Consider the following 27,750-nt stretch of genomic DNA (forward strand, 5'->3'; position numbering starts at 1 on the left):
CTTTCATTTCTGACCCCTAGTTCTTATTTGCCCTTTGCAGAGTCAGTTGCTTTGCTGGATATCCTGCTAGATAGTCTGACAATGTACAAACTTTATGTATTGGTGTATATGTTCCCTCCACCCCTTGACCCCTCACCTCCATTCCCATTTACACAAAGATAATGTGATGAATATATATCTCTGTGTCTTTGCTTAACAATATATCTTGGAATTTTTTTATTCATATAGATGTAGCTATATTCTCACTAATGTTCCATTAATATTTGTATTATATTTCATTGTATGGATATATTTAATTTACCTAGTACCCTATGGTAGACATTTCCAGTATATTTCCAGTTTTTTGCTACTATAAACCATTTGTAATGTATATTGTTGTTTATGTCTTTGAGCTTATGTATGTATATTTCGAGGATGAAATTTCTGTAAGTAGAACTGCTAGGTCAAATGGTATGTGTACCTTTTAAATTGTGATGAGTATAGGAACATTTATATTCCCTCCAACAAGATTATCAAGTCCTGTTTCTATACACCAAAGCCATCATAGAATACATCATCTCTTTTATTTTCATAAATATGAGAGGAGAAATAGTATTTCATCTTTATAATTTTGGCCTGACAATTAATAAGAGCATGTTTTTCTATTTGAAAAAAAAAATCCACTTGCATTTATTTTCTGTGAAATATTCTCTTGCAGTTTTCTACTAGGTTATTGACTTTTTATTTTTTTTAACCAAACTTGTAGAAGCATTTAAATTAAGGAAATCATCAAATAATCTTTCTCCGTGTATCAGTTTGCTTTGGACTGGTTTTAAGTTTTTTGGTCCGTTGATATTTTAAAATTTGTAGTAGTCAAATTTATAAAAATGTCAGGTTATGGAATATGGTGATTGTGCTGTAAGTGTGTAACTGTGTAATATTTAGGTCTTTTATATAATTTTAAAAGCATATATATTCTCATAGTTATATTTTATAATTTTAGTCTATTAGTGATTTGTTTTGATTAAAAGCAAAAACCATTTATTAAAAAAAAACTTCAGGTAGTTACACTTGAGGATCTGCTAGATGAATTAAGATCTAAGATTTAGAGGGATTTGTCACTTGTACTACTTTAGGATTGCTAAACAATAAATAATTTTATAATTTTCCATGCTCATGATTAGGAAATCATTCATGTTCTTTTCTTTATGAATCATAAATTATTAAGAGCACATATTTAGTAACAGTATTTCCAAATGATTTATTTAAAAATGAGGAACTACAGAATTTGAGCAATCCTGTTATGAGTGGGATAATCAAGGTAAGCTTAGTGTGAGGAACCATGTGTCATTTATTAGATATAGTTGTTAGTATATGCTATAATATAAATGTTGGCCAAGAGTTTTATGGTGATTCTCTAACTTATGTTTTTGTGTTAATTTTATCCAACTCTTATATCACCCTGAAAAAAACGAGATTTTGGATTTTCTCTGGAGTCCTATTATATTATGGTGAAGCCAGACTTCGGGTTCATTTTAGATCATCCTTCCATGTATAGCTCTATCATTGTTGTGACCTTGTATGCCATTAAATTGTATTGCATTGTGGTCATTAGTAGGCATGAGTAATATAATTGTTTCATTCTATAGTTCTAAAACTGTAAGTATATTTCTTTGTATTTTCCTTGAAGGCACTTCTTTTAAAATCTTACAGAAAACATAATATGAATTCTGGTGATCAGTACAATTTTTTTAAACCAAAAAATTTTAAGTCAAATATTTGATATTAGATAGCTGTTACTAGTTGATAATCTTTTAATTGGAGCAAAACACTCAAAGAAGCAATGAAAATTATTCACTTATTCTTTCTAGGAGTTTCTTTGAGTTGCTGCTGTTCTTTGGAAGAGATGAGTTTTATGAAGAGCCCTTAAAGGATATTCTTGGATCATTCCAGGTAAAAAACAGTTTACTACTTCACATTTTGTTTACACTTAAAATAGACCATTATGCTCTCACTAAATACAGCTTATTGGTTATTTATTGCTTGTAAGTTTTTAATGGTTGCTAACATGACAGTGTTTAAGATCCTGTTATTACTGGCTGATAAAGACAACTCATATAATTAATTTTTAACTGTATTCCCAAGCAGTTCCTAGCTGGAATTCATATTCCACATTTGCTAGAAAAGAGCCTGCTACCACCCTTGTGGATTCCTAGAACTTTCCCTGGTGAAAAACGATTCTTCTTTGCCAGACTTGAAGCAAGCTGTCTATCCCATGCCACTTTTTCCCTTGGCTGTACCTTGATTTTCTCTCTCATAATAGCTTTCCCCAGCTAGGAGGCAGAAGATTTTTTTTTTTTTTCCCGGGCACCTGGTATAGAAGAGAAGAGAGTAAATTCAGAAGGGAATGACAAAAGATTCAAGACCTCTCCTGTAGATGAAAGACATTTGATCTTTTTACTACTTACTGGGAAGCAACCCTGACCCACTCGGTGAAGTAAAGGAAGATGTACTTTGAGCTCCCCCTAGGGGTGAAGTCTCCCTGACTGCCCATTTAGAACTGAAATATACAGACAACGTATCTTGTATTTGTTACCATGGTGTTAAAAGAAAGGCTTATAGACAACCAGACTGCTGTATTAGGTACATTATATTGAACATTCTACTTTAACCATTCTTACATTCAGCAAAAGTGGTAAAAATACCTGTTCTCATGGAACTTCTGTTCCAATTAGAGTATATATTCAAGTATTTAAAACTTATTAATTTTCCATTCCATTTTTTTTGACGCTTGTGTTCTCGGTAATCCATTCTTAAAATTTTACTCGGCAAATGTTTATTGAGTCCTCACAGTATGCTTTGCACTGAAGTCTGAGAAAAACAGTAGTAAGCAAAACAGAAAAATCCTCCTATTGTGGAGTTATTAATTCTGGTATAGGGACAGAAAGACAATCAAACCTTTATTTATTTTTTTTTTTTTGAGACGGAGTCTCGCTCTGTCACCCAGGCTGGAGTACAGTGGCCGGATCTCAGCTCACTGCAAGCTCTGTCTCCCAGGTTTATGCCATTCTCCTGCCTCAGCCTCCCGAGTAGCTGGGACTACAGGCGCCCGCCACCTCACCCGGCTAGTTTTTTTTTTTTATTTTTAGTAGAGACGGGGTTTCACCGTGTTAGCCAGGATGGTCTCGATCTCCTGACCTCGTGATCCGCCCGTCTCGGCCTCCCAAAGTGCTGGGATTACAGGCTTGAGCCACCGCGCCCGACCAATCAAACCTTTATAAATGAAAAACTGACAGATTCATTAGAGAAAAATAGAGGAGGATGGGGATAGTGCTGGCATAGTGATATTGGGGAAGGATATTTCAGTATTAAATGGAGAGGTAAAGAAATACCTCATAGAGATGTCAGCTGACCACTGATAATGGGAACCACTGAAATATTTGGAGTAGACGAGGGACAATATTTAACTTCCACTTTAAATGTATGGAAAACATAACACTAGTGAAGGTACATTTCCTTTATTTTTTCCCTTGTAAGCAGGGTGCCCATTCAGTTATCAAAATAATAAATTTCTCAAGGAAAAGTTAACGGTTTTGCATACTTTTCTATCTCCTGTTCTGATCCTTTGACACTCTCTAATCCTGGCTGATTCTAAAGCTCATCTACTAACCCCCCAACCCCACCTTTTAAAAGTCTCTGCCATTTCCGCCACTTTTGTTACTGTGGCTTCTTCCTACTCTGAATTTCCTTGAGCCTGTAACTCCTACCTTCTAAGAGAGGTTTCACCTTTTGCTCTCATGTTATCTTTACTTAGAGAAACATCCTTCATTTGCTGACCTGAGCTTCTGCTGTAGGTGCTTCCCAGGCCTGTGCCCTTGGGAACTCAGGAAGGGCCAACATGTAATCTTCATGTATACCTCCCTAAAACCTTGTATTTTCCAAGCTTACAAATTATCCAGGCTTTTGACTGACATTGATAATAGTCACTAATTGTGATAAGTGACTAATTCAGTGACAACCCCAAATGTCACTTTTTGAAATATTTTTAATATATTGTACTGTGCAAGTACAAACCCTAGCTCCCCAAGTGGTTCATCTCCATACATCTTTCATACAGATTCATACCAGCATAAGATGGTGTTCTTTCTCTTCTCCTATAAGTAGGACAAACACAGTCCTACTCATATTTTAATGTACATAAAGATCACCTGGGGATCTTGTTAAAATTTAGATTATGATTCAGTAGTTGTGGGAGGGGGCCTGAGAGTCTGCATTTCTGATAAGCTCCAAGGTGATAATTAATGCTGCTAGCCCCGAACCACACTTTGAATACCAAGGTATTCTTTGTTGGATTTGAGTTAACTTCTCTTTCCCCCGCTGTATTTCCACCGTGAGTTTACCAGCTTTGCTGCTTACACTGTGTCATCCTGGGCAAGTTTCATAATTTCTGTATCACTTTATTTATTTGTAAAATGGGGGCAATAACTATACTTGCTGCATAGTAACTTTATGGGTTAAATGAGTAAAGTGCTTGGCATAATTCCTGGCAAAATGATCATGTCATTGTTTTTAAGGTAGGCAGTAGAGCCTGTCTGGTGAAGGGCATGAGTTCTCAAGTCTTACTACCTGGATTTTTATTTTTACAACAATACCAAAACCATGCTATTAGATTTATTATTTTCTTTCATGAATTTCTGATCTCCTAAAATCTCAGTTGTTCAAGTAAAAAGTTCTAACTCTTCTTACCTATAATTTTTCCTCTCTGTTATTTCTAGAAGAAACTTCATTCTTAGAGCCAAATGTTACATTTACTGGCTTATAAAAATTTTCTTCTTAGCCTTTTACTTCCAGTAGTTTTGTTTATATTTCTCATATGATGCATCTGCCTCATCATCATTATATCTAGCAGTTTTCGAGATTCCCAATGAAATGACAAAAATAATGTAAAATGAGGGAAAATAATAATGATAAATGCTGGAAATTAGGATGGGAGCTTGATGTCAATTGCTCAGGGATGAAACCAGATTGACGGGGTGGGGGGGGGGGCAGGGGAACAAATAATACTTGATTGACTGAATGCGATGAAACAGGGAAATGTGTGAGAGAGGAAAAAATAATACAGAGAGAAAGAGAGAACTTCTAGTGGTATCCAGTCATGTCCCCCGCTACCCCATGCTTGTAACAACAAGGGCTGGAGGAAATAGCAGGTGGTAGGGATTTGGGGTGTGATCAATATCATTCTTGTTGCCGCTTCTCAGAAGTGCATCAGGCATGCAGCAGAGCCTAAAGGACAGAAATCCTGAGTGACTTTTATATCCACATTAAAAATAAGATACATGGGCTGGGCGTGGTGGTTCACGCCTGTAATCCCAGCACTTTGGGAGGCCAAGACGGGCAGATCACCTGAGGTTGGGAGATCTAGACCAGCCTGACCAACATGGAGAAATCTCATCCCTACTAAAAATGCAAAATTAGCAGGTTGTTGTGGCTCGTGCCTGTAATACCAGCTACTCGGGGAGGCTGAGGCAGGAGAATCGCTTGAACCTGGGAGGCAGAGGTTGCAGTGAGTAGAGATCACGCCATTGCACTCCAGCCGGGGCAACAAGAGTGAAACTCTGTCTCAAAAGAAAAAAAACACATATATATACATATATATACACACACACATATATATGTGTGTGTGTGGTGTGTGTATGTGTATATATATATATGGCTTTTCATGAGAGCATTCTTTCCATTGAGAGAATGAGGGATGACCCAAACTAAATGCAGCCAGCCCCATTACACAGAGGTAAGAAAGTCTCATAAGAGAGGTGTAGTTGTCTTTCACTGAAGCTTCCTCTGTACTCTCTCATAGGCCATGATCTACCAAATTAAACTGTAGTACATATAAACTTTCTCCTTCTCCCTTTGTTTGGGCATGAAGGATTTGACAGAGACTTATTTACCTGCTAGCAAAACAGTTCTCTGTTACAGATGTTCTAAGTAAAGATGACTAAAGAGGATAAATACCTCAGTTATCATCAGTTAACTGGAAAGATATCTTGTTTAAAAAATTTTTTTCTTAAAGGATCTGTACATTTTTGCCAAGGTTGAGTTCATAGTATCTTCCATGAATGTAAGTGAAATTGCAAAAAAGGGACAACTCCAAAGTCCCAAAAAGGATATACTTAAATAGCTCAGTAAATACATAATTCTACTTATTTTAAAAAATCAAATAATGTAACTTATAGGCATTCATACATTTTTATAATTTTGAGACTGACAGTCATCTTAAAAATTATTAATCCAATTCCCTTATTTAACATATCTGAAAATTAAGCCCCACCAGAGTTGAGGTTTATAGAAGCAGAATGAGGACCTAAGTCTTACTCTCAACCCAGCATTCGAATTCTTTCTATGCCATATTCCCTAATCTATTATAAAGATATATTCATATGTTTACAGTAATGTATATGGCTAAAGCACAGGTTTAAATGTTTTATTTATACTGCTATCTTGAGAACTTTATTGTCTAAGATTTTAAAACCTTCTAAAGACTGCCTTATTAGGGATGGGGAGGGATGAAGAAACTTTACTTTGGTGATCTGAGTGGTAGTCAACAAACGCCTAGACTAGAATGGTAATTGTAGAAATGGCAAAGAACAAACAAATCAGGAGATGGTGAAGAAAACTGACATGATAATCAATAGAAGACAAACATGAGTTTTATATTCAGCCTCAAACACAAATACAAAAACAAGTAATACCTAAGACCAGGGTCTCCAGACTTCTGGAACTTGTATGATATACCATACAGTTTTTAAAATACAGTTTAAGCACATATCCCCTTTGTGCGTATATTACTTATGCACATGTACTCATACTATCTACGTTATAAAACAAAAGTACATTTAAAAAGGATAAAACTAAAATAATGTTTTAAATTCAACAGTATAAAGTCACTGACAGTAGTGTGATTATGGTGTATTTTTGAAACATTTTCAAAATTACTGTATCACAGTGATACAGTAATTTGAAGTCAGATTTTAGGTTCAGTTTACTTTGATGTTTGGTCATAAGTTAAAAGGATATTTTTGATAGCAAATTTCTTGTCTGAGCATTAGGACAAGTACCTAATGCATGTGGTGCTTAAAACTTAGATGATGGGTTGAGAGGTGCAGAAAATCCATGGTACATGTATACCTATGTAACAAACCTGCATGTTCGGCACATGTATCCCAGAATTTAAAGTTAAATAAATAATAAATCCAAACAAAGATGAGCAAAATTAAAAAAAGGAAAATTTTCTTTTCTGAATCATGATGCTCAGTTTAAAATGCCTTCCGTGAATTATGCAAAATTTGACTACCAAATTTGTATTCCTAAAGTCAATCCATGTTTTCTTTAATACTAACCACTTTTACTAATGAATTAAAAACTCATTAAAATGCTCCAGTTGAAAATTTTTCAACAGAAAATTCTTAAGTTTTTTAATGGCATAATAGAAGCATTATAGGTGACATACTGATTTTTGGCAACAGCAATCATGTAATAAATGCAAATACTTCCAAACGTTCATTTTAAGTTACTTTCTTTGTAAAAACTTTGTATTGAAAAACAGTAACTTCTTTCATTGTTATAACTGTCCCCTTTATTTTATATGGGCAAGCTCAGAATGATTAATTTTTGAAAATACAAGGTAAATATTCCTCAGGAACCTACCATAAAAAAAGAATGGCAAATTAAACATGATTGCCTTTTTGTAAAAGAAAAATGCATAACATCCTTAAATTTTATAACTTTATGAAATGCTTTGCTATGAGATAACCAATGAACGTGTAATAAGATTTATGATTATTCTCATCTCATTTCAAAGTATAAAGACTACTGTAATTCAAAGATTATGTTTTTATAATATTAACCATATTGAAGACCTTTTACATTTTTGTCTTAATTTGCTGCAGTAACTTGCTTATGAGTGAATTGGATAGGTGGTGGTCTCTAGCTTTATTCTGGAATCTTCATTCAGACTCCATAGTGCTTCCATTTACACAGATTTCTATAAAACCCTATTTTGATTAAAAAGTTATTTATTATTGGGAATGTATCTTCTCTGGCACATCTTTCCTTTCTTGTCTCTGAAAAAACTTTTAACTACCTAAGAAGATGTCAATACTTAAGATAGTAATGCAAGGCCTTCCTCTTACATAATAATGTAGCACAAATGTTCAATATGGCAGGAGAAGAAATTAAGTTTATTATGGATTAAGGTAGCTAGTAGAAGCTTCTTGGGGAAAGTGGGATTGTGTAAAGATAGGATTTAGATACGTTTATGGAAGTTGTAGGAGAATGACATAAGAAATGGCATAGGTAAGAAAAGACAAGGTGAATTTTGGGAGATGTGAGAGAAACCAGACTGAAGAAAAGGATTCATGATGTGTAATAGGTGAATGAGTAGGTAGGTAAGTTCAGAAGTCCTTAAATTTGAGATTAAAGTAGTAAGACTTTCATCCTATGATAAACTGCTGATGGATCCAGACCAATTATGTAGAATGGCCAGAACACTGATCTGTAGCTTCACAGACACATGTTGTAGGTGCCTTCTCCAAAATGGCAACTAGTTCAGGGAAAAGAAATCTTCCTTTTGGAGTAAAACATTAAGAAATGGACTCTGAAAGAAGTGATGGAGTTGTATTTTCTCTCCACCTTTGGCAAAGACACAAAGTTGAATGGAAGTAATTAAGGGGATTATATTTAGCACAGTGTAATGTGGGTATCAATAATAATAGACTGATGACTTAATAAAGGATTAAGTTAAGATAGAGGCACAATTTATTATTTAAGTAAATATTCTAGAAAAATACAATATGTATGGCTGGGTATGGTGGCCCACGCCTGTAATCCCAGCACTTTGGGAAACCGAGGTGGGCAGATCACCTGAGGTGAGGAGTTCAATACCAGCCTGGCCAACATGGTGAAACCCTGTCTCTACTAATAATACAAAAATTAGGTAGGCATGGTGATGGGCACCTGTAATCTCAGCTACTCGGGAGGGTGAGGCAGGAGAAACGCTTGAACCTGGGAGGCCCAGGTTACAGTGAGCCAAAGTCGCACCATTGCACTCCAGCCTGGGCGACTTACCTTTTTTTGAGACTCTGTCTCAAAAAAAAAAAAAAAAAGAAAGAAAAATACAATGTGTATATATACCCTAAGGAGAGAATAAGTTGTGAATTCTACAGTAATTTAAGTGCTTCCTTATTCACTTTGGAGGTGTTACCTTGAATATCATCCAAAAAAGCCACTATTCTAGTTAAGGAACAAGGAGCCAAAAAATATTTGTAAGCTTATTGTTCTTTCTTCCTTTGTCTTTTTAAACAGACCAAAATGAAATCTTTATTTCACCTGTTTCCTATCCTGAGCTGTTCTCTATAGGAGTGCTCTCCAAAATATGGTATTTTTGACCCCCGAAGTGTACATCCACAAAAACACCATTTATAATTCATTTTTATCTTAGAAAAAGGAATGGAAGCTAGTTTACTAATTTTTAACAAAGATCGGCAAGAGTACAAGTATATAATTCATTATGTAATCATTTATGGGAGTATACACTAAATGTGGGAGGTGTAATTTTAAAAGTGTTCCAAAGTTGCCTGTGGGTGAGAGTTGTTAAATATTCAAATTGTCAGGGCTTTCCCCTAGAAATTCTGATTCAGTAGGTCTAAATTAGGTCCTAGGAATCTGTTTTTTAAAAAGAGCTCCAAGTGTTTCTTATTTTCAGCCAACTTTAGGAAGTTGGAAATATGTCTTGACTTTGTCTAAGTCCAGTTCTAAGTCCCATAGCACTGACTGATGCCTCACCTATCCTTAGACAACTAGAAAGATGGATTGTCCCATGGCTGAGCAGCAGAACTAAGCTCACCAATGACTCAGGGACTAGTGTCCAACTTACCTTATTTCTTGTGCTTTGCTTGGACCAAAAGATAGCTTACAGTAGTTGAATTTTCAGGGCAGTCATCTGTATGTCTAGAGTAATTTGGGAGCTTGCTACCTTGCTTACCTTGGGAGGTTTCAGGTGATCTTTGTTTTTACCCATGAAGCTGTTGCCAAGAATCATTACAATGTTCCATGTATGTTAAATTCATACCTTTATATTTACCACATATTTAATGAATGCTTTAACATGCTGACATGTGGAAATGCAGCAATTAATTTCATGCCAAGGAAATTAAATGCCCTAGAGTATTTATTCAAACTGTTAAAATACTAGAAGAAATAATAGCTAATGTCTTTTGAGTGCTGCCGAGGTGCTAGGCATTGTTCCAAGCACTCTCCGTATACCATTACTTTACCCTCACAACAATCCTATGAAGTAGGTGTTTTAGTATCCATTTTACAGAGGAATTGACTGATAGAGCAGAGAGGTTAAGTAACTTGCCCATTGTTTATAGGATTTTTGTTTGCTTGATTGCTTAATTTGGGACCAACCTTAAATACCTTTTAGAAGATACTTATTTTCATAACGTTTGACTATTTACAAGTGATGTTTTTACTTGACTGAATGATTCTTTATTTTAAAGCTTGATTTCTTCTACTACTTTATTCTCTCATAAAACAAGTAAAACCTCTTTTGTCTATTTTAACCAGGAATGCAATGTGGCATATATAAATCACTATATAATCTCAGCAAATTATGAAAGAATATGAGAGTTTAATAAAAGCAAGGTGTTTGTAGCCACTTTGAATATGTAGCCTTGATTCGTCTAATAAGTAACATTTGTGAAGATATGTTTTTTAAATTCTGAAGCTTTGCTTTATAACTGCTACTAATATCTGAGAGATTTTAATATCTGAGAGATTTTGTGAGCACAGAATTCTGGCAGTTGCTTGTGTTTTGATTGATGTACAATACTCACTTTTTTTTTTAACATCGCCAGTTTCTACATCTAGTTTTTTTCTTAACACTTTAAGCTCTATTTATGCATTTTTGAAAATAATACTTTTACTAGATAATTCAGTTAATCTTTTTAAATTGTCAAATTTGATTCTCTGAACCATTTTAAAAAACAATACCTTGGCCGGACACAGTGGCTCACGCCTGTAATCCCAGCACTCTGGGAGGCCGAGGTGGGCAGATCACAAGGGCAAGAGATCGAGACTGTCCTGGTAACATGGTGAAACCCTGTCTCTACTAAAAATACAAATAATTAGCTGGGCATGGTGACACAAGCCTGTAGTCCCAGCTACTTGGGAGGCTGAGGCAGGAAAATCACTTGAACCCAGGAGGCAGAGGTTGCAGTGAGCCAAGATCGCGCCACTGCACTCCAGCCTGGGCAACAAAGTGAGACTCCATCTCAAAAAAAAAAAACCAACAATATTTAACAAAGTATGTAATTAATCAGAAAGCATAATCAAACTAAACAAAGCTTATAAATCTAAATCTAATAAATGAGATTTATAAATTCAGTAAACTAAGATTCATTGCTTACAGACTTGTTACAAATTTCATGTTACAAGTCCAAGCAGATTCTCTGAAAAAACATTTCAAATACCTTTTTTTAAAAACCCAGAAAATGTGTGGACAAATTCACAACTATTGCCCAACTTAACAATACGTCTTTATTTTAAATCTAAAGCAGAGGTTGGATTTACTTATTTATAGATTTCTTTAACCTGTCATTTTTTTAATCCCAAAACTGCAAATCTAACAAAGGGAAATAGAATCTCCATCTTGCAGCCTTCTACCACGACTTAGATTATATATTTGGGATCAGGACAGGAGACTTTTGTCTACCTGCCAGCCAGAGAGAGACTGTACATTTAGCAGGCACCCCACGCCCCCTGCCGTACCACACACTTTTTTTCTTGTCAGGCTCTTGCCTGCCATTGTTGAGAGGAACTTTATGAACCTTTATATAAATTTAACTGAACATTTTTCATTTTTTTGCAACCTGGTTCTTTTCCTAGAAATGATGTGTCCCTTAGGTTACACGTCATCCCTGTTTGGGATTTTCTAAGTCCAATTATACAGATACTGCTGTATAACCTTTGGCATTAAAGCCTATTTGTGTTCATGGGGTTTCTACACCCTACTTAGGTTACAGTAGTAACCCTTTCTCTTTTATAATTTAATAGCTGCCTCACTGGCCATCAGTCATTTTACTGACAATGATGATCAAGTTTAGTTTTTAACCCCTTTAAATTCACAGAGCCAAAATGATTTTTCTCTCCTAGGAATGCCAGAATCACCTCCGCAGATATGGAAATGTGAATCTGGAACTGGTGACTCGAATCATTAGAGATGGTGGCCCATGGGAAGATCCAGTGTTGCAAGCTGTCCTTAAAGCTCAGCCAGCATCTCAGGAGATAGGTACTTCAGGAGATTCAAAACCAAACCAACATTTGTGAGAAGCAAATACACTTTCATTTACTAACTAGAGCAGTAATAGTGATTTTTCTTCATTTTATAATACTGAATAATGGGAGTGATGTATTTTCACATTAACAGTGTTTTTGTAACCTGGCCCAAAGTGACTTCTGACACCCGGATCGGTACATTTATTTCTCGTAATGGAAATTCTGAGTGGTAACACATCTACTAGATGTTACTTATTTACAGAGAGGGTATTTTTGTCACTTCAGTTGTATTTTTAAAATCTGTTTAAGTAGGAACATCTTTTTCTGTTTTTTAAGAAACAAAAAGTCTGCTTTTCATGAAAGCATATGGAATCTCCCTTCCCTTACACAGGAAGCTTCATGAAGGCTGGAACTCTGAATTTTTGTCACTACTACTGCATATCCTGTAGCTAGCCCAGTGCTTGGTACAGAGTAGATGCTTAATATAAGTATTTGTGGATTGAATGAATGACCACATGATGAATGTGTGAGTGAATAAGTGACTAACTGAATGAATAAATTTGAATTCCAAGTACTCTAGAGCAGTATTTCCCAAACTTCATGAATTAGAAGTTTTGTCTCATACCCTTACTACCTGCATATTTCTTTGATATCACCTCCTGTCCAATCTGATTTAACAGTGGTCCTTTGTAGGCCAGATTTTTCTTTCAAGGCAGGAGGCTTTGTCAACTGCTGTTAATTCTTTTTTAAAATGTTCCCCACATTATTCCTGAACCCCAGAACATTTTGGATCACTAAAACTGTAGAGTGTAAGCTCAGTAACAGTGAATAAGCACAAAAATGTAGAAAACATTTAAAAATGTGGAGAGAGCCAATGGAGTTTAGTTATGAGACAGCCAATGGGGAAAAAACAAGACCTCCCAACCCTGGAACCAGTTAGACCTTGGTTTGGTGAGAAAGACACTTCATTCCACAGATATTGTTGAGCAGGTTATTTCTGTTAGTCACAGGTTAAGGGGTTAGGGTGAGTTGTGAATGCAGTTAAGTGGAGGAGGAGCTTTGAAGGGATGGGAGGTGGGACAAGACTAGGAGGATAGGGCTAAGGTATATGTGACAGTGTTATAAAGAACCCAAGGGGTAAAAAGGACACTGGTGTTTGAGGTGTGGATCTTGGAAAGGGAGTTAAAAAAAAGAAAAAAAAAATGAAAAGGGAGAGAGTTGAAGCTGAAGAGGAAGAGCTGGATTACTGAAGAAGTATGAAGAGTCAAATACAGGAAAGGCAAGGGTGACAGACTGGAGAAAATTATGAGGAGACGGCATGTGCGCAGAGGGGAAGAAGCTAGACAAGGACAGAGCTTCAAGAGAAGTGAGGACAGGGGAGAAGAAAGTTTGAGCTTTTAAGGGATAGATTTAGGCTTCACTCGTAGAATCTAGAATAAACCTGTTATTGGTTGGTCTGAGGGCTGATGACCTTTTAGGCTGGGAATTACATTAAAATAATAAATACTCCTTTGATACCTATACTAGCATACCTCACACTTTGGGAAAAGCTGCTCTAGAGCCTCATTGATATGGATGACTTTTCTCTAGTTGGTGATGATTAGGGGAAAGACCAGAGTGAAGTTATCTTTGCATTAACTATACAAGTCAGTATCATATATTGTAAACAGAATTGCAAGACAAATTTTTAAGCCAAAATAAAACATTTGTAAGCACTTTAGAAGCTACTGATTAAATATAAGTAATTAAAATACTTCTGGATTCAAAATCATAAAAATATGGGTTCCAGTTCCTGCTCTGCCACTTAATTATTTGTCCTTGGGCAAGTCATTTGACCTCTCTGAGACTCAGTTTTGCAATCTATAAAGCTAGTATCATAATACCCATCATAAGGTTGTTGTTAGGTCTAAATAAAGTTATGTAGCTAATGGTGTTTATATATTTTAAAATTGTGTAAAGTATTAATTAGTAATTATCCTTAGTGATACATAAATGTATATTAATAAGCAGTCCTATTTGGCACTACTTTTGGATTAATTTTATCTTTAAATAAAATATATTTTCTTGTGATTCAACTTTTTCATTAATTCAGATTACATCTCTATAATTAATGTGAACTAACATGGTTTTAATGTGACAGACTAGGATTCAGCCTTTTAATCTTAAAGAAAATATTGAGCAGTAAGAAGATAAAGTATGTAATCTTAGACTAAAAAGACATAGACCCATGTTACTTGGAACATATTTTAACATATTAATGAACTGAAAGAAGAAAATTTTTTTTCTTTTAAAATTTTGTTTCTGTTATTTACTTTTTAGACTGAGAAGAAATCAACAAATATTTCTTGAGCACTGTTTTGGTGTCACTCTTATTTTCCTTTTTCCAACCATATAACTGAATATTCTTTTCACAAATAAACTCCTACTAAGGAAAATGCTATTTAAGTAGTTAAATCTAATTAGAAACCATATTTTAGTGGTAAAGTTTCAAAGAACAAAGTTTGAGAGAATCTTTTCTTGAGAGTAATAGAGTCTGTTTTCTTTTTAATATAGTGAACAAATATTTAAGTTCTGAAAATCCACTGTTCTTTGAACTACGTGCCAGATACCTAATTGCTTGTGAACGCATACCCGAAGCAATGGCTCTTATTAAATCTTGTATAAATCACCCAGAAATCAGTAAAGACTTATACTTCCATCAAGCACTCTTCACATGTCTGTTTATGTCACCTGTAGAAGATCAGCTATTCCGGGAGGTATTGTTTGAGACTATTTTTGCCTATTACCATTTTAACCCTGCCAAAAAAAAAAAAAAAAAAAAAAAAAAAAAAACCAAAAAAAAATAGTAGCCCACTGTTGTTGTTAAATTCCTTTTACAGTAATGCCAAAGATTTAAGGATTACATTATCTAGATGTGTTTTCTTTTGGCACCATAACTTAAGGTCATGTTGAATTAAGTCAAAATCTGATATTAACAAATGATGAAATCAATAAAATATACTCATTAATAAGTATTATTCACATTGCACTTTTGATGTGATGGAGAAGAGGTCAAATAAAAGTCAACAAGCTCACAGCTTGCCAGGAGTAAAAAAAAAAAAAAAAAAAAAAAAAAACCCAAGAAGCATTATGATCTTGCCTTTAAAATAAAGTACTAGAGGTAAAATGCTCATGTTTATTTTGTTTCTTAAGGTGAAGGAATTAATCTTTTCCTAATATGGATCATATGTACCTATAGGTTGTGGACATGAATGAGATTAAAAGTAGTCATTGTAAAATGTAGGTGCTGTACAGTGAAACTATGTAACCATGAAAATATTTCTGTACAAGTCATCATTGTCTTTGTAGAAGAAAACTAGAAATCTAAGTAATTCATTTTGAATGTTTAAACATTTATTGCAACTAGCTTCTTAGATACTTTTAATGATATGAACTGATTTCTCTTTTCCTCTTACAGCATTTATTGAAAACTGATTGTAAGAGTGGAATTGATATCATCTGTAATGCCGAAAAAGAAGGCAAAACTATGTTAGCCTTGCAACTCTGTGAATCCTTTCTTATTCCACAGCTCCAGAATGGGGATATGTACTGTATCTGGTAAGTGTTCGCAAATAAAGAAATTGAAATGGTAAGATGGGCAACAGAAAGAAAACTGCAGTTTGAACTTTGTTTTTTAAATTGTGTGAAAATATCAAGCTACTTTAAAAAAAATTAATCAATTTTTTTTATTGCAAGGAACAACAGTAGATTCTAAGAACTAGAGAATTTAAAAAGAAAATGATAATGTGCCACTAAACTGGTGGTGTAAATGTTTAAGGGATGTGCTATAACGAAGCAATGGTTTGAAATTAAATTTTAATTTGGAGTCTGAGTTTTAAAACATTTAAAACTTGCTAGAATATATGAAGCAGCAGGTTTACCTAGCAATCATGTAATTTAAAATGTAATATGAGTGTTTTAAGGTACCTAAAATAAAAACACTCTTCAGGGGCTATTAAGAATTTCTGTTTCCTCGACTCCAGTACACCCATATACAGACATAAACACACAAAACTCTTACCACTTTGCTGTTTCATTATATTCTTAACAGAAAACTAGGTTTCATTTGCTAAACATAATACTCTGAAATGATCATGGGCTATAAACATTTTTTTAAATTCTCAAATACTTAAAACAATAGCTTGAAGGCATATAGCTGCAAACCATAATACTTCAATATTCTTGGTTAGTTTTTGTTTTTGTTTTTTGGAGACAGGGTTTCACTTTGTCACTCAGGCTAGAATACAGTGGTGCGATCAGAGCTCACTGCAGCCTCAACTTCCTGGGCTCAAGTGATTTTCCTGCCTCAGCCTCCTCAGTAGCTGGGACTACAGATGTGTGTGACCATGCCCAGATAATTTTTGTTTGTTTGTTTTGTAGAGACGGGGATTCACCATTTTGCCCAGGCTGGTTTCAAACTCCTTGGGCTCAAGTAAATCTGTCCTCCTCAGCCTCCCAAAGTGCTGAGATTACAGGCATGAGCCACCGTGCCTGGCCCTATTCTTGTTTTATAGATTAAAATCTTCAAACTCAGAGATAAGAGTCAAATAGCTAGTTAGTAGCAGACCTGGATCTGGAAACAGGTAAATTTGTTTCCTAGGGGTTACAATATACCTTTAGTTAGGTTATGCTAATTTTTATTTAAAATTATACCATGTAAATTGGAATTTCAAATAGAGAAAGGGATTAGGAGGTGGTGGTAAGACATACATACGCCCTTATATACAGTTATGCAGCACCTAATGATGGGGATATATTCTAAGTAGTATGTCAGTAGGCAATTTCCTTGTGTGAATATTGTAGAGGTACAAACCTAGATGGTATATCCTACTGCACATCTAGGCTATATGACGTAGCCTACTGCTTCTAGGCTACAAACCTGTATGGCAGTGTTACTGTACTAAATGCTATAGGCAGTTATAATACAATGGTATTTGTCTATGCAAACATATCTAAATATAGAAAAAGTACAGTAAAAATGATGTTATAATCTTATGTGACCACTGTTGTATACGCATTCTGCTGTTCACTGAAATGTTGTTACACTGCATATAACTGTGATTTTTGAAGTATTATCATTTTTTGATATGTGGTTATTTGGAAACTGAAAACAGTCATGACAGTTATAATAGATCTTTTCCTATGGGAATAGGAATGTTCTCTGCCCTGAGCTATATCACACTATTTAAACAGGGTAACTTTAATTCTTTCATTGTAATATACTCATAAATAACTAGAAACAAGTATACGTACACACACACACACACAAATAAAAGAAAAGAAAAATACATTTTATTTTCTTCTTCTATTGGTAACCCATCTCTACTGTTTAGGGAAGGACCTTAAACATATTATAATGCCTGTCTTCCAGCTGCTGGCCACAGGCACCTTCTAAGAATACAAGCTCAGTGTCTCCAGCTGCCTAACCAAAAAGGAGTCTTTAGCCTTCTTTTTGTCTCTTCCTTCTAAGTAGTGTGCGTTCTGATGGCCTACCCTCTTATTTCTTCTACCTCTTTTCTATATTTCTGAATGTTAGAAAAAGTCCCTTTTCTTCCTTCTAGAAGTTAATTTTCACTGTAATTTGATGAGCAGGATTCTTTTCAGCCTCCAAAGTCTGTGCTGTCCATTTCATCCTGGCCTTGCCTATGAGTCAGCTTGTCATCTATCTTCCCTCTGTGTGAATAGAACCGGATCCACAGTTTTGCTGTATCCCAAGCCAATGGGGCAAGTTGCTAAACCCATTTCTCTTTCACAATCATTAATAATAATAATAATAGCCGCAAATATTTGCCGAGTGCTTCCTATATTCTTTGCTTTATATATGCATATGTCATTTAACCCAGCAAGCTTATGGAGATAATACTGTGTTCAAGCCATTCAATACTGTGTTCAAGCCATTCAGCTAGTAACTAGTGAAGCCAGGATTCAAACTTAGGCAGTCTTCCAGCCTCTGCTATATTAAAATTACTTAAAATAAATGGGTCAAGTTTGAAAAAAAAAAAAAAAATCTGCATTGTAAGGGTAACTGACCTCATTATATAGGTTTTCCTCAGAAAGTAGATGACTTAATGGTAATATTAGTAGTTAATAGGGTCTTGTATTAGTTACCTGAGAAATGTGCTGTGTTTTCTAACGCACACATTGAATAAACGAAAACGTGTATAAGCTTCATTAAACCTGCTCTTTTGGTCTTCTAAAAGACTATCAATGGTTTTCAGGATTTTTTCATTGTTTTTTGTTTTCCTTCAGAATCCACTGTACAATTAACACCTAAGATCCCATGTTGTAAATCCAGTCAAAATGGAGCTTCATAACACTATCCTAAGATTTCTGCTTTGCCTGCTTTAAAGCAAAAATCCATAGTAGTAGCCTTCTCTTGGCAAACTTATTAGGATATTGCAATGTACATATTACAGGCTTTCAGCATTTAGGGGAAGTATATGCCAGACATTTCACCTAGGTGTTTCAATTATCTCTCTTAATTCTTTGGATAAAGATGCTGAATAGGAATAATCCCAAACTTTATGTATAAGAAAACTGTATATAAAAGAGATAACAATCATACAGCTAGTAAGAAATGGAGTTGGAATTTGTACTAGTTTGCAAGTGATAGCACCTGTGCCTAACTAGTATAGGACAATATTTAGGGTGCAGTATGGGCTACATGAAAGCTACATGGAAGGCCACAGGTGGTTCTCAAAGGTAACTGCTACCAGGGACACTGACATTGATAATGTTTTTCAAAATCTGTTTCTTTTCTGTCATTTGGCTTCAGTCTCTCTTGCTGCAGACCAGCAGGAATATCAGCAAACCCCAAGCTTAATAGTTTAGAATTGAGAACATCCCAGAGATTCTGACAAGCCTGACTGGGATCATTTTCCCACCCTTGAATTAATATCTGAAGGGGAATGCAGAGGAGGGTCACACAGGAGACATGGCCACTGGCCTTCTACCTTTGTATTTTAGGGCTTTTCCTAGAAAAGGGTGACTCATTGAACTGGGTGTGCCACTTCAGCTAGTGTATAATGCTGTATTGAGATTTAGGTCTCTCTTATTTCCAATTCCATGTTCTTGCCACTGCATCCACTAAACAATGTGTCATTGTATATATTTACAATATATTAAGGGTTGGGGAAATAGGTAGGACCTATAAAATATAAACAAGGAAGCATATGATAGGCATGAATCAGTAAGAGGAATCTTTTCTGAAATAGATATCACTTTAGTTTGGGGTATTCGTGAAGGCTTTCCTGAAGAGATACTTGATAAGGCCTTTGAAAGATAAGCTCATCTTAGGCATGAAGCACTTTCCAAGTACAGCAGTCAGTATAAACAAAAGTGAAAATAAATAAAGCAGTTTAGCTGAGAGTAAGGAGTTCCTAAGATTCAAATCCTGAAACTCCTAACTCTAAAACCCACATTTCTATTGCTGTTAACTTTATAGCATAAGCACTAAATGAAATGTGATCAGGGAGGCTGAAAACAGATCAGGTTAGAAACCACTCTAGAAATACACCTGTAAAATTAAAGGGCCTAAAAGGGTAACATTGAGAAAGAGTGATACAGCTGAGGGCAAAAGTATACTTGAAATGTAAAGACACTGCAAGATAAACAGGTTAGAACCAGATGAGGATAGAGGAATGTTTAGTGTCACTGACTGATCTAGGAAAAGATCATCAATTTTGCAGGAATATGATTAGTTCTGGGTGGGTTAAGGTGATGGAAAGTAATGTAAATTGAAACACCCAGGCATGAAAACTGGAAAGCAGTAAAAGCTAGAGATGCGGTAGGAAGGTATGAAACCTCAAGAGAATTCTAAAAGAGTATGAGTGCAAAAAAAGGGGGGATAGTGGACTGAAACTTAATAAATAGCTAGCATGAAATGGAAGTGGAATTTTGGTTTTACTTCTTGTATGTTGCTTGCTGTCATTTTCTGTTTTGTGTTTTCTGTATTGTCTAAGTAGACTATGTGCACCCTCATGATGGTAATCAAGCCCTCCTTAGACTTAATACCTGTGTGTGCTGAGCTCAAAGTATATGCTCATCACTTTTAAAAACTATTTTCATTAATTATTTTAATACTTTTAGATTATGATGCTTTGTACACTTTTATGACATGTTTTGAAGAATTCTAATTTGCTAAAATGTGATATCGAAATATATCAGCTCTATCATATGATTTGCCTTTGTCTCAAAACCCACTGCTCTTAGCCTTGTGCATCAAATAACAGTGGCTGTATTTGAGAAAAGAATCTGCATATGAAATAGTTCAAATGGTCCACAGCCTGTCTGTTTAAAAGTATGATATCTGAAACATACTATTTCAGAATCAATACTATAACATACTTACAGTTTTAATCTTTAGAACTTTTGATGTCTTAATAAATTGAAAATGAAAAGTATGAACCATTTCTTTATAAATAGTCTACAACATTGGTTTCCAAATTTACAAGTAAAATATTAATTAAAGGCCAGAATTTATTATTTTTAAGTAATCTCAGTATTGGCAAATGAGTATTAGAATTTCTGTTTTGACCCAGTAGTAGAGACATCTTAGGTATGCCAACATATTGTTGGAATTCATTCCTTACCACTGTACATTTGTGATTTCTGACATTTCTTCCTCTCCCAACTTTTTTTAGTTTCATATAGGTAGCAGAAGTAGCTTGGGAGTGAACGTAATACATATTTACACTCATATACATTGCAGTCAGGGCACTATAGAATCAGGGAAAGATAGCTAATGTTTGTATTTGAATAAACTGTATTTTTGATAATTCTCTTTTTTTCTCATTTACAGGGAGTTGATTTTCATATGGAGTAAACTACAGCTTAAATCTAATCCTTCAAAACAAGTTTTTGTAGATCAATGCTACCAGCTTTTAAGAACGGCAACTAACGTGAGAGTCATATTTCCTTTCATGAAAATCATCAAAGATGAGGTAAATAGGATATATTGATCCCTTACGTTTAAAATTCAGTGGCAGTTCACTGAAACTTGAATCTCTTTTGATAAAATTTATTTGATTTTAAAATTGAAGGAAAGGAGGATTTTAAGGCCTCATTTTCCATACATTACATTCTCCTCTGTCCTAACTGCAGACTCTCAACATGGGAGGCTAATTTATTGTTACTTGAAGTTTAACATGGAAGAAATTGCTTCCATTACAACCTTTTTTCTTTTCTTTTTTTTTTTTTTTTTTGAGATGGAGTCTCGCTGTGTCGCCCAGGCTGGAGTGCAGTGGCGCGATCTCGCCTCACTGAAAGCTCCACCTCCCGGGTTCACGCCATTCTCCCGCCTCAGCCTCCGAGTAGCTGGGACTACAGGCGCCCGCCACCACGCCCGGCTAGTTTTTTTGTATTTTTAGTAGAGACGGGGTTTCACCATGTTAGCCAGGATGGTCTCGATCTCCTGACCTCGTGATCCACCCGCCTTGGCCTCCCAAAGTGCTGGGATTACAGGCTTGAGCCACCGCGCCTGGCCTACAACCTTTTTTCTTATAATTAATTTGTTACTTTCAATATTGTCCTAAATCCCATTTATAGAATCTTAACTAATTTGCAAATAAACTTGGTGTATCTATCGATAATACCAGTTCACTGTCACAGAGAAACTTAGTTCCAGTTTTAGGTCCACTGTTTACGTGTAAAGGAACAATGAATTCTGAGGTGTTTTTGAAACTTAAGGACAAAGTTTTTAAATTGTTTATTTGAAGTAATTGTAAAAATGTATTACCTCTTTCTAAAAATAGTCCTGAATCAAGTTTTTCTTGGGCCACTTGCAAGTGAGTACAATCCTACATGAGTCTTACGTAGACATGAAAGTGGATCCTGCAGATCTTTTAGTTTTCCCCCCAAAATATCAATAGGACTTTGAGTATAAAGATAAAGCCACTTTACATTTTAGGTAGCACCATTAAACTGAATCTCTATGTTGGTTACTTTTAAATATATAAGGAGGCATCTATTAAATAATACATTTTAATTTTTTTATATTTTTATGCATTTATTACATTCATTATCACATCACTCATTAGATGTATGATCATGTAGTGATCATATTCTCATGGTAATTTTGCTAACTGCATTCATGGTATGCTTATTAAATGGTGAAATATCATTCAAATGCATTCTCAAAGTAAACCTCTCCTTCCAACAAAAGAAGAAAACTATGTTACAGAACATGTCTTAACATTTGATGTGCATTAGAATCACCTGTAAAACTTAATTTTAAAAAATAAAGATGTATCCATATTTTTGTACATGATTCTTATTTGTACCAAAAATTGATATATATTATTATAGAAAGTTTACAATGTAAGTGAGGTTTTGCCAGTCATCACAGAGCTTTCTTCTTTTCACATGTGGGGTAAACCTATGAATATATTATAAAAGGAAAATTCAAAGATGAAATAAGTATTAAAAATACGATGCTTAATAGTTTATACTCCACTAAAAACACTTATTTGTTGGAATAAATCATTCAATTGCCTCAGTACTGTGAAGAGTCATAAATACTGTGTGAGTTCAGGAGACATAGATGGCATATCTAAAAAGGGTTCACGGAGGAAATACTTTAAGCTGGGTTTTCAATGACATGAGAATAGTATTAACATTTGTAGAGAATTTTATAGCTTACAGGGCACTTTTTCCTCATTTTATTATTTGTTTTTCACAACCATCTGGTGACATTAAAGGGTAGCAGAGAAATGTGGGGAAGTGGGTGGGGGATGAGACTAATGCCAGAGACTGTGTGTGGTAGGTGGAGTGATTGTCGGAGATACTTAAAGGAATTTGAATGCAACAATTCATTCATTTCATTGAACGAATTGAAAATTCATAAATATCCTGGAACCATCAAAAGATTTCAGGTAAGGAAGTAGCCTGTTCTCTTTTTTGATGATCTTAAGATTTTTAAACATGAGCATCTGTATACATTATAATTTTATGAGCCAAGATAGAGGACGTAGGCTGGGAGCGATGGCCTACACCTGTAATCCCAGTACTTTGGGATTCCGAGGTGGGCAGATCACTTGAGGCCAGAATAGAGACCAATCTGGCCAACATGGTGAAACCCCGTCTCTACTAAAAATACAAAAATTAGCTGGGTGTGGTGGCTCATGGCTGTAGTCCCGCTACTGGGGAGGCTGAGGCAGGAGAACTACTTGAACCCAGGAGGCAGAGGTTGCAGTGAGACAAGATCGCGCAATTGCACTCCAGCCTGGGTGACAGTGCAAGACTCTGTCTCAAAAAAAAAAAAAAAAAAAAAAAGAGGATGTAGATAGAAGTATGGAGAAAGAAAAGGAATTCTGTTTTGAATGAAAGGATTTTGAATTTGCTGTATCTGAAAAATCTAGGTAGTAAAGTCTAATTATAATTGACATTTAGAAATAAGTAGTTGGAATTCAGAACAGATTCCAAGTTGTAATGATGGATTTGTAGGAGCAAACTAAGTAAATGCAATAGGTCCGACTTTCACTCATTCTGCAAACATTTATTCAGAGGTTACAATGTACCAACTTTTATGCTAACTATAGGGAGATATAAAAAATGAAACACTGTCCCCTGTAATTTAGGAATTCAAAGTTAGGAGGTGAGGACATACACATACACAGATATTTATAAAACAAAATTGAAATGTTTTTTAAAGATAAGTTATTCTGGGTGGAAAGAATGGGGAATTTTAACTGTACCTCAGGGCAGAGACCAGGATAAGTGGGAAGAAAAACCTTCAGATTAGAGCTGATTCTCAAAAGAATGAATAGGAGGATCAGTAGGAATTTACTAGCTAAAGTGAAAATAAGATGTGGTAAGTTAAGGTCTGCCTGTGGGAAATCTAAGTAGTTCTGCAGGGTTACACAGCATGTAAGGGACTAAGAAAACGTGAGGCTGGCAAGGTAGTATCCCTCCCTGTAATCTCTACTATACCATATGTAGGCAGTATGACATACATACATATATATGATGTTAAAGACATTATTATGGTATCTCCTCCAATCAAAATAAGCCTTTAGATTATTCCACACCACTAGAGAGACACTATTATAACTAAGATGGGTCGACAAAAGATTCCCAAGTAAAAGCTGATGCAATTATCCTTGAGTCATCAGTAAACGTTTCAAAGCTTGAGTACTATTCAGATAACTTCCGGGGGGGGGCTTATTATTCTGAGCCTTATATATCTTATTAGATTTGGAAAGATTATAACTGCCTTCTTTATGTGGGCCACATTTCCCCCCTTTCTGGATAAATAACATTACTTAATAAGCAAAATAAGTAATATTTTTTCATTATAGCACCGTAATAAAAGTTCCCATAAGCAGTTTTTTTTAAGCCTAGTTTATTTCTTGATGTGGAAAATTGATAAATCTGTTAAAATATGTATAATTTTGACCCTTCTCTCAAAAAATATGAGATTTATACCTAAAATAATAAATGGGGGTCTAGAATTCTAAGAAATCTTAATCACCATAAGTTTATGAAACACCGTAAGTCCATTTTGTATTATGGATAGTGGGGCTTGTCAAATGTGAAAATTAAATAAATTGGAAGCTAAAATGCTATCTATTCCACATTATTCTCAAGTTTTAAAAACAGAGAAAGGTATATATTTAAAGAGTTAAACAAGGCTACTAAATATGGAAAACTGCACAATAGAATACTATGTTTATTCAGCTTTCATTTTTAAGAGTTGTATTTTTTAAAGATAGACTAATGTAACCATTTTTTGGGAAAAAAAAAAGTAGCACTAATATTTTTATTTTTCCAGGTTGAAGAAGAAGGCTTGCAAATTTGTGTCGAAATATGTGGTTGTGCTCTGCAACTCGACCTTCATGATGATCCCAAAACTAAATGTCTGATTTATAAAACAATTGCACATTTTTTGCCAAATGATTTGGAGATCCTCAGGATTTGTGCACTCTCAATATTTTTTCTGGAGCGCTCCTTAGAAGCGTATCGTACTGTTGAAGAGCTTTACAAACGTCCAGATGAAGAATATAATGAAGGCACAAGTAGTGTTCAAAATCGTGTTCGTTTTGAATTGCTTCCGATTTTGAAAAAGGGATTGTTTTTTGACCCTGAATTTTGGAACTTTGTAATGATTAAGAAAAACTGCGTAGCATTATTGAGTGATAAATCAGTAGTTAGATTTCTAAATGAAAGCACACTGGAAAATAATGCAGGTAATCTAAAAAGGACAGAAGAACAGCAAGGTTTGGAGGAAGGGTTTGACTCTCTTACAGATCAGAGCACTGGAGAGACTGATCCTGATGATGTATCTGGAGTGCAGCCTAAAGGTCATATTAATACGAAGAAAAACTTTACAGCTCTTAATACTTCCAAAGTAGATCACAATGTCCCAAGGCATCGTTGTATGTTATGTAACAAGGAATTTCTAGGTGGTCACATCGTAAGGCATGCCCAGGCTCATCAGAAAAAAGGCAGTTTTGCATGTGTAATATGTGGTAGGAAATTTAGAAACAGAGGACTTATGCAGAAGCATTTAAAGAATCATGTTAAGAAGATACAGAGACAGCAAATTGCTGCAGCTCAACAGGATGATCAGGAAGTCACTGCTTTGGGAGAAATCAATTGTTCTAATTCTTCCATTTCATTTGAAAATGGGAATTCGGACAGTAAAGATTTGGAAGTCGAGACTCTTACTGCTTCTAGTGAAGGAGACAAAGAAGTCATCCCTGAGCATGTGGCTGAGTTCATTGAAATCCCCGTAAGTGCACCAGAAGATGTTACTGAAAATGTTATTGAAAATGGCAGTCCTGTAACTTCTTTAAATAATGTCTTGAAGCCTTTACCTGAATGTGGGGATGATTATGAGGAGGAAGAGGATGAAGAAGGTGATTATGAAGAAGATGATTATGACCTGAATCAAGAAACTTCAGTAATTCATAAAATCAATGGAACTGTATGCCATCCAAAAGACATATATGCCACAGATCAAGAAGGAAACTTTAAGTGTCCTGCTCTTGGCTGTGTCCGGATATTTAAAAGAATTGGGTTTCTAAATAAACATGCAATGACCGTACATCCAACTGATTTAAACGTGCGACAAACAGTAATGAAGTGGAGCAAAGGAAAATGCAAATTTTGTCAAAGGCAATTTGAAGATTCTCAACATTTTATAGACCACCTTAATAGACACAGCTATCCAAATGTGTATTTTTGTTTGCATTTTAATTGCAACGAGTCATTTAAGCTGCCATTCCAGCTTGCCCAGCACACAAAAAGTCACAGGATATTTCAAGCTCAGTGTAGTTTTCCAGAATGCCATGAGCTTTTTGAAGATCTTCCTCTGCTATATGAACATGAAGCTCAGCACTATTTAAGTAAAACACCAGAATCATCTGCACAACCAAGTGAAACAATTCTTTGGGATGTTCATACAGACTCAAATCCTAATCATCAGGAAAAAGACTCATCTAGTAATGAGAAACAAACTATTAGTCTGCCAGTTTCTACTAGCAAATCAAGGAAAGAGTCTACAGAACCAAAGACATGTATAGAAAGTATGGAAAAGAAAACAGACAGTTTAGTTCAGAATGGAAATGAACGTTCTGATGACACTGTTTCAAATATAAGCTTGATAGACCAAAAGATGCCTGACATAGAGCCAAATTCTGAAAATAATTGTAGCAGTAGTGATTTAGTCAATGGACATAGTGAAATAGAGCAAACACCTTTAGTTTCATCGGATCCTGCTTTGAAAATTGATACAAACAGAATCAGGACAGAAAATGGTTCCATTTTACCCAGTGTTGTACCACAAGAACACAATACCTTGCCAGTATCTCAGGCACCTTCCAAACCAAATCTGACAAGTGAACATACTTCATATGGCTTAATTTTAACAAAACCATACGTCAGACCATTGCCTCCCAGTTACCTTGACGAACGGTATCTTAGTATGCCAAAACGCAGAAAATTTCTGACTGATAGAGTAGATGCCTGTTCTGATCAAGATAACGTATATAAAAAATCAGTGAAAAGATTAAGATGTGGCAAATGCCTGACCACCTACTGTAATGCAGAAGCACTTGAGGCTCATCTTGCACAAAAGAAATGTCAGACACTCTTTGGATTTGATTCAGATGATGAAAGTAAGTCTTCTATCTCCTTAGTAGAGATATCTGTAAAAAAAGAAAATGGCATAAATAAAACTATTATAGATCTTTGAGATTTAAAAACTTGACATTTGTGTAGCACAGATAGTGAAGCATTACTCCATACGTTATTTCCTTTAATACATACAACCAGTATGAGGTGATACTAATATTCCTGTTTGATAGATCAAGCAACTGAAATTCACAAGTAATTTGCATAGGGCTTTGCCTATGAACTTGTGCAAGGCAGAATCTGAACACAGGTTTTTCATATTCT

At 35.2% G+C, this 27,750-nt stretch overlaps 2 protein-coding genes across 7 annotated transcripts in view; one reads left to right on the plus strand and one right to left on the minus strand.

Moving 5' to 3' along the window:
• The window catches only part of CGGBP1 (CGG triplet repeat binding protein 1), a 95,281-nt gene that overhangs the window by 58,990 nt on the left and 8,541 nt on the right, over positions 1-27,750 (minus strand). For all 3 annotated transcript variants that reach the window (XM_025374850.1, XM_025374851.1, XM_025374852.1), the window contains exon 2: positions 27,392-27,500. The gene's annotated coding sequence lies outside the window, so the exon portion shown is untranslated. The remainder of the gene's footprint in view (positions 1-27,391; positions 27,501-27,750) is intronic.
• Positions 1-27,750, plus strand: part of ZNF654 (zinc finger protein 654) — an 82,834-nt gene that overhangs the window by 51,754 nt on the left and 3,330 nt on the right. Inside the window, exons 3-8 of one of the 4 annotated variants that reach the window (XM_025374840.1) lie at positions 1,851-1,932; positions 12,193-12,328; positions 14,869-15,071; positions 15,773-15,912; positions 21,155-21,296; positions 25,124-27,470. In XM_025374840.1, coding sequence (XP_025230625.1) covers positions 1,851-1,932; positions 12,193-12,328; positions 14,869-15,071; positions 15,773-15,912; positions 21,155-21,296; positions 25,124-27,470 — 3,050 coding nt within the window. The remainder of the gene's footprint in view (positions 1-1,850; positions 1,933-12,192; positions 12,329-14,868; positions 15,072-15,772; positions 15,913-21,154; positions 21,297-25,123; positions 27,471-27,750) is intronic. The other 3 variants (XM_025374844.1, XM_025374843.1, XM_025374842.1) reach the window with 3 other exon arrangements.

The sequence above is a fragment of the Theropithecus gelada genome, chromosome 2, assembly GCF_003255815.1.
Source record: "Theropithecus gelada isolate Dixy chromosome 2, Tgel_1.0, whole genome shotgun sequence".
NCBI lineage: Eukaryota > Metazoa > Chordata > Mammalia > Primates > Cercopithecidae > Theropithecus > Theropithecus gelada.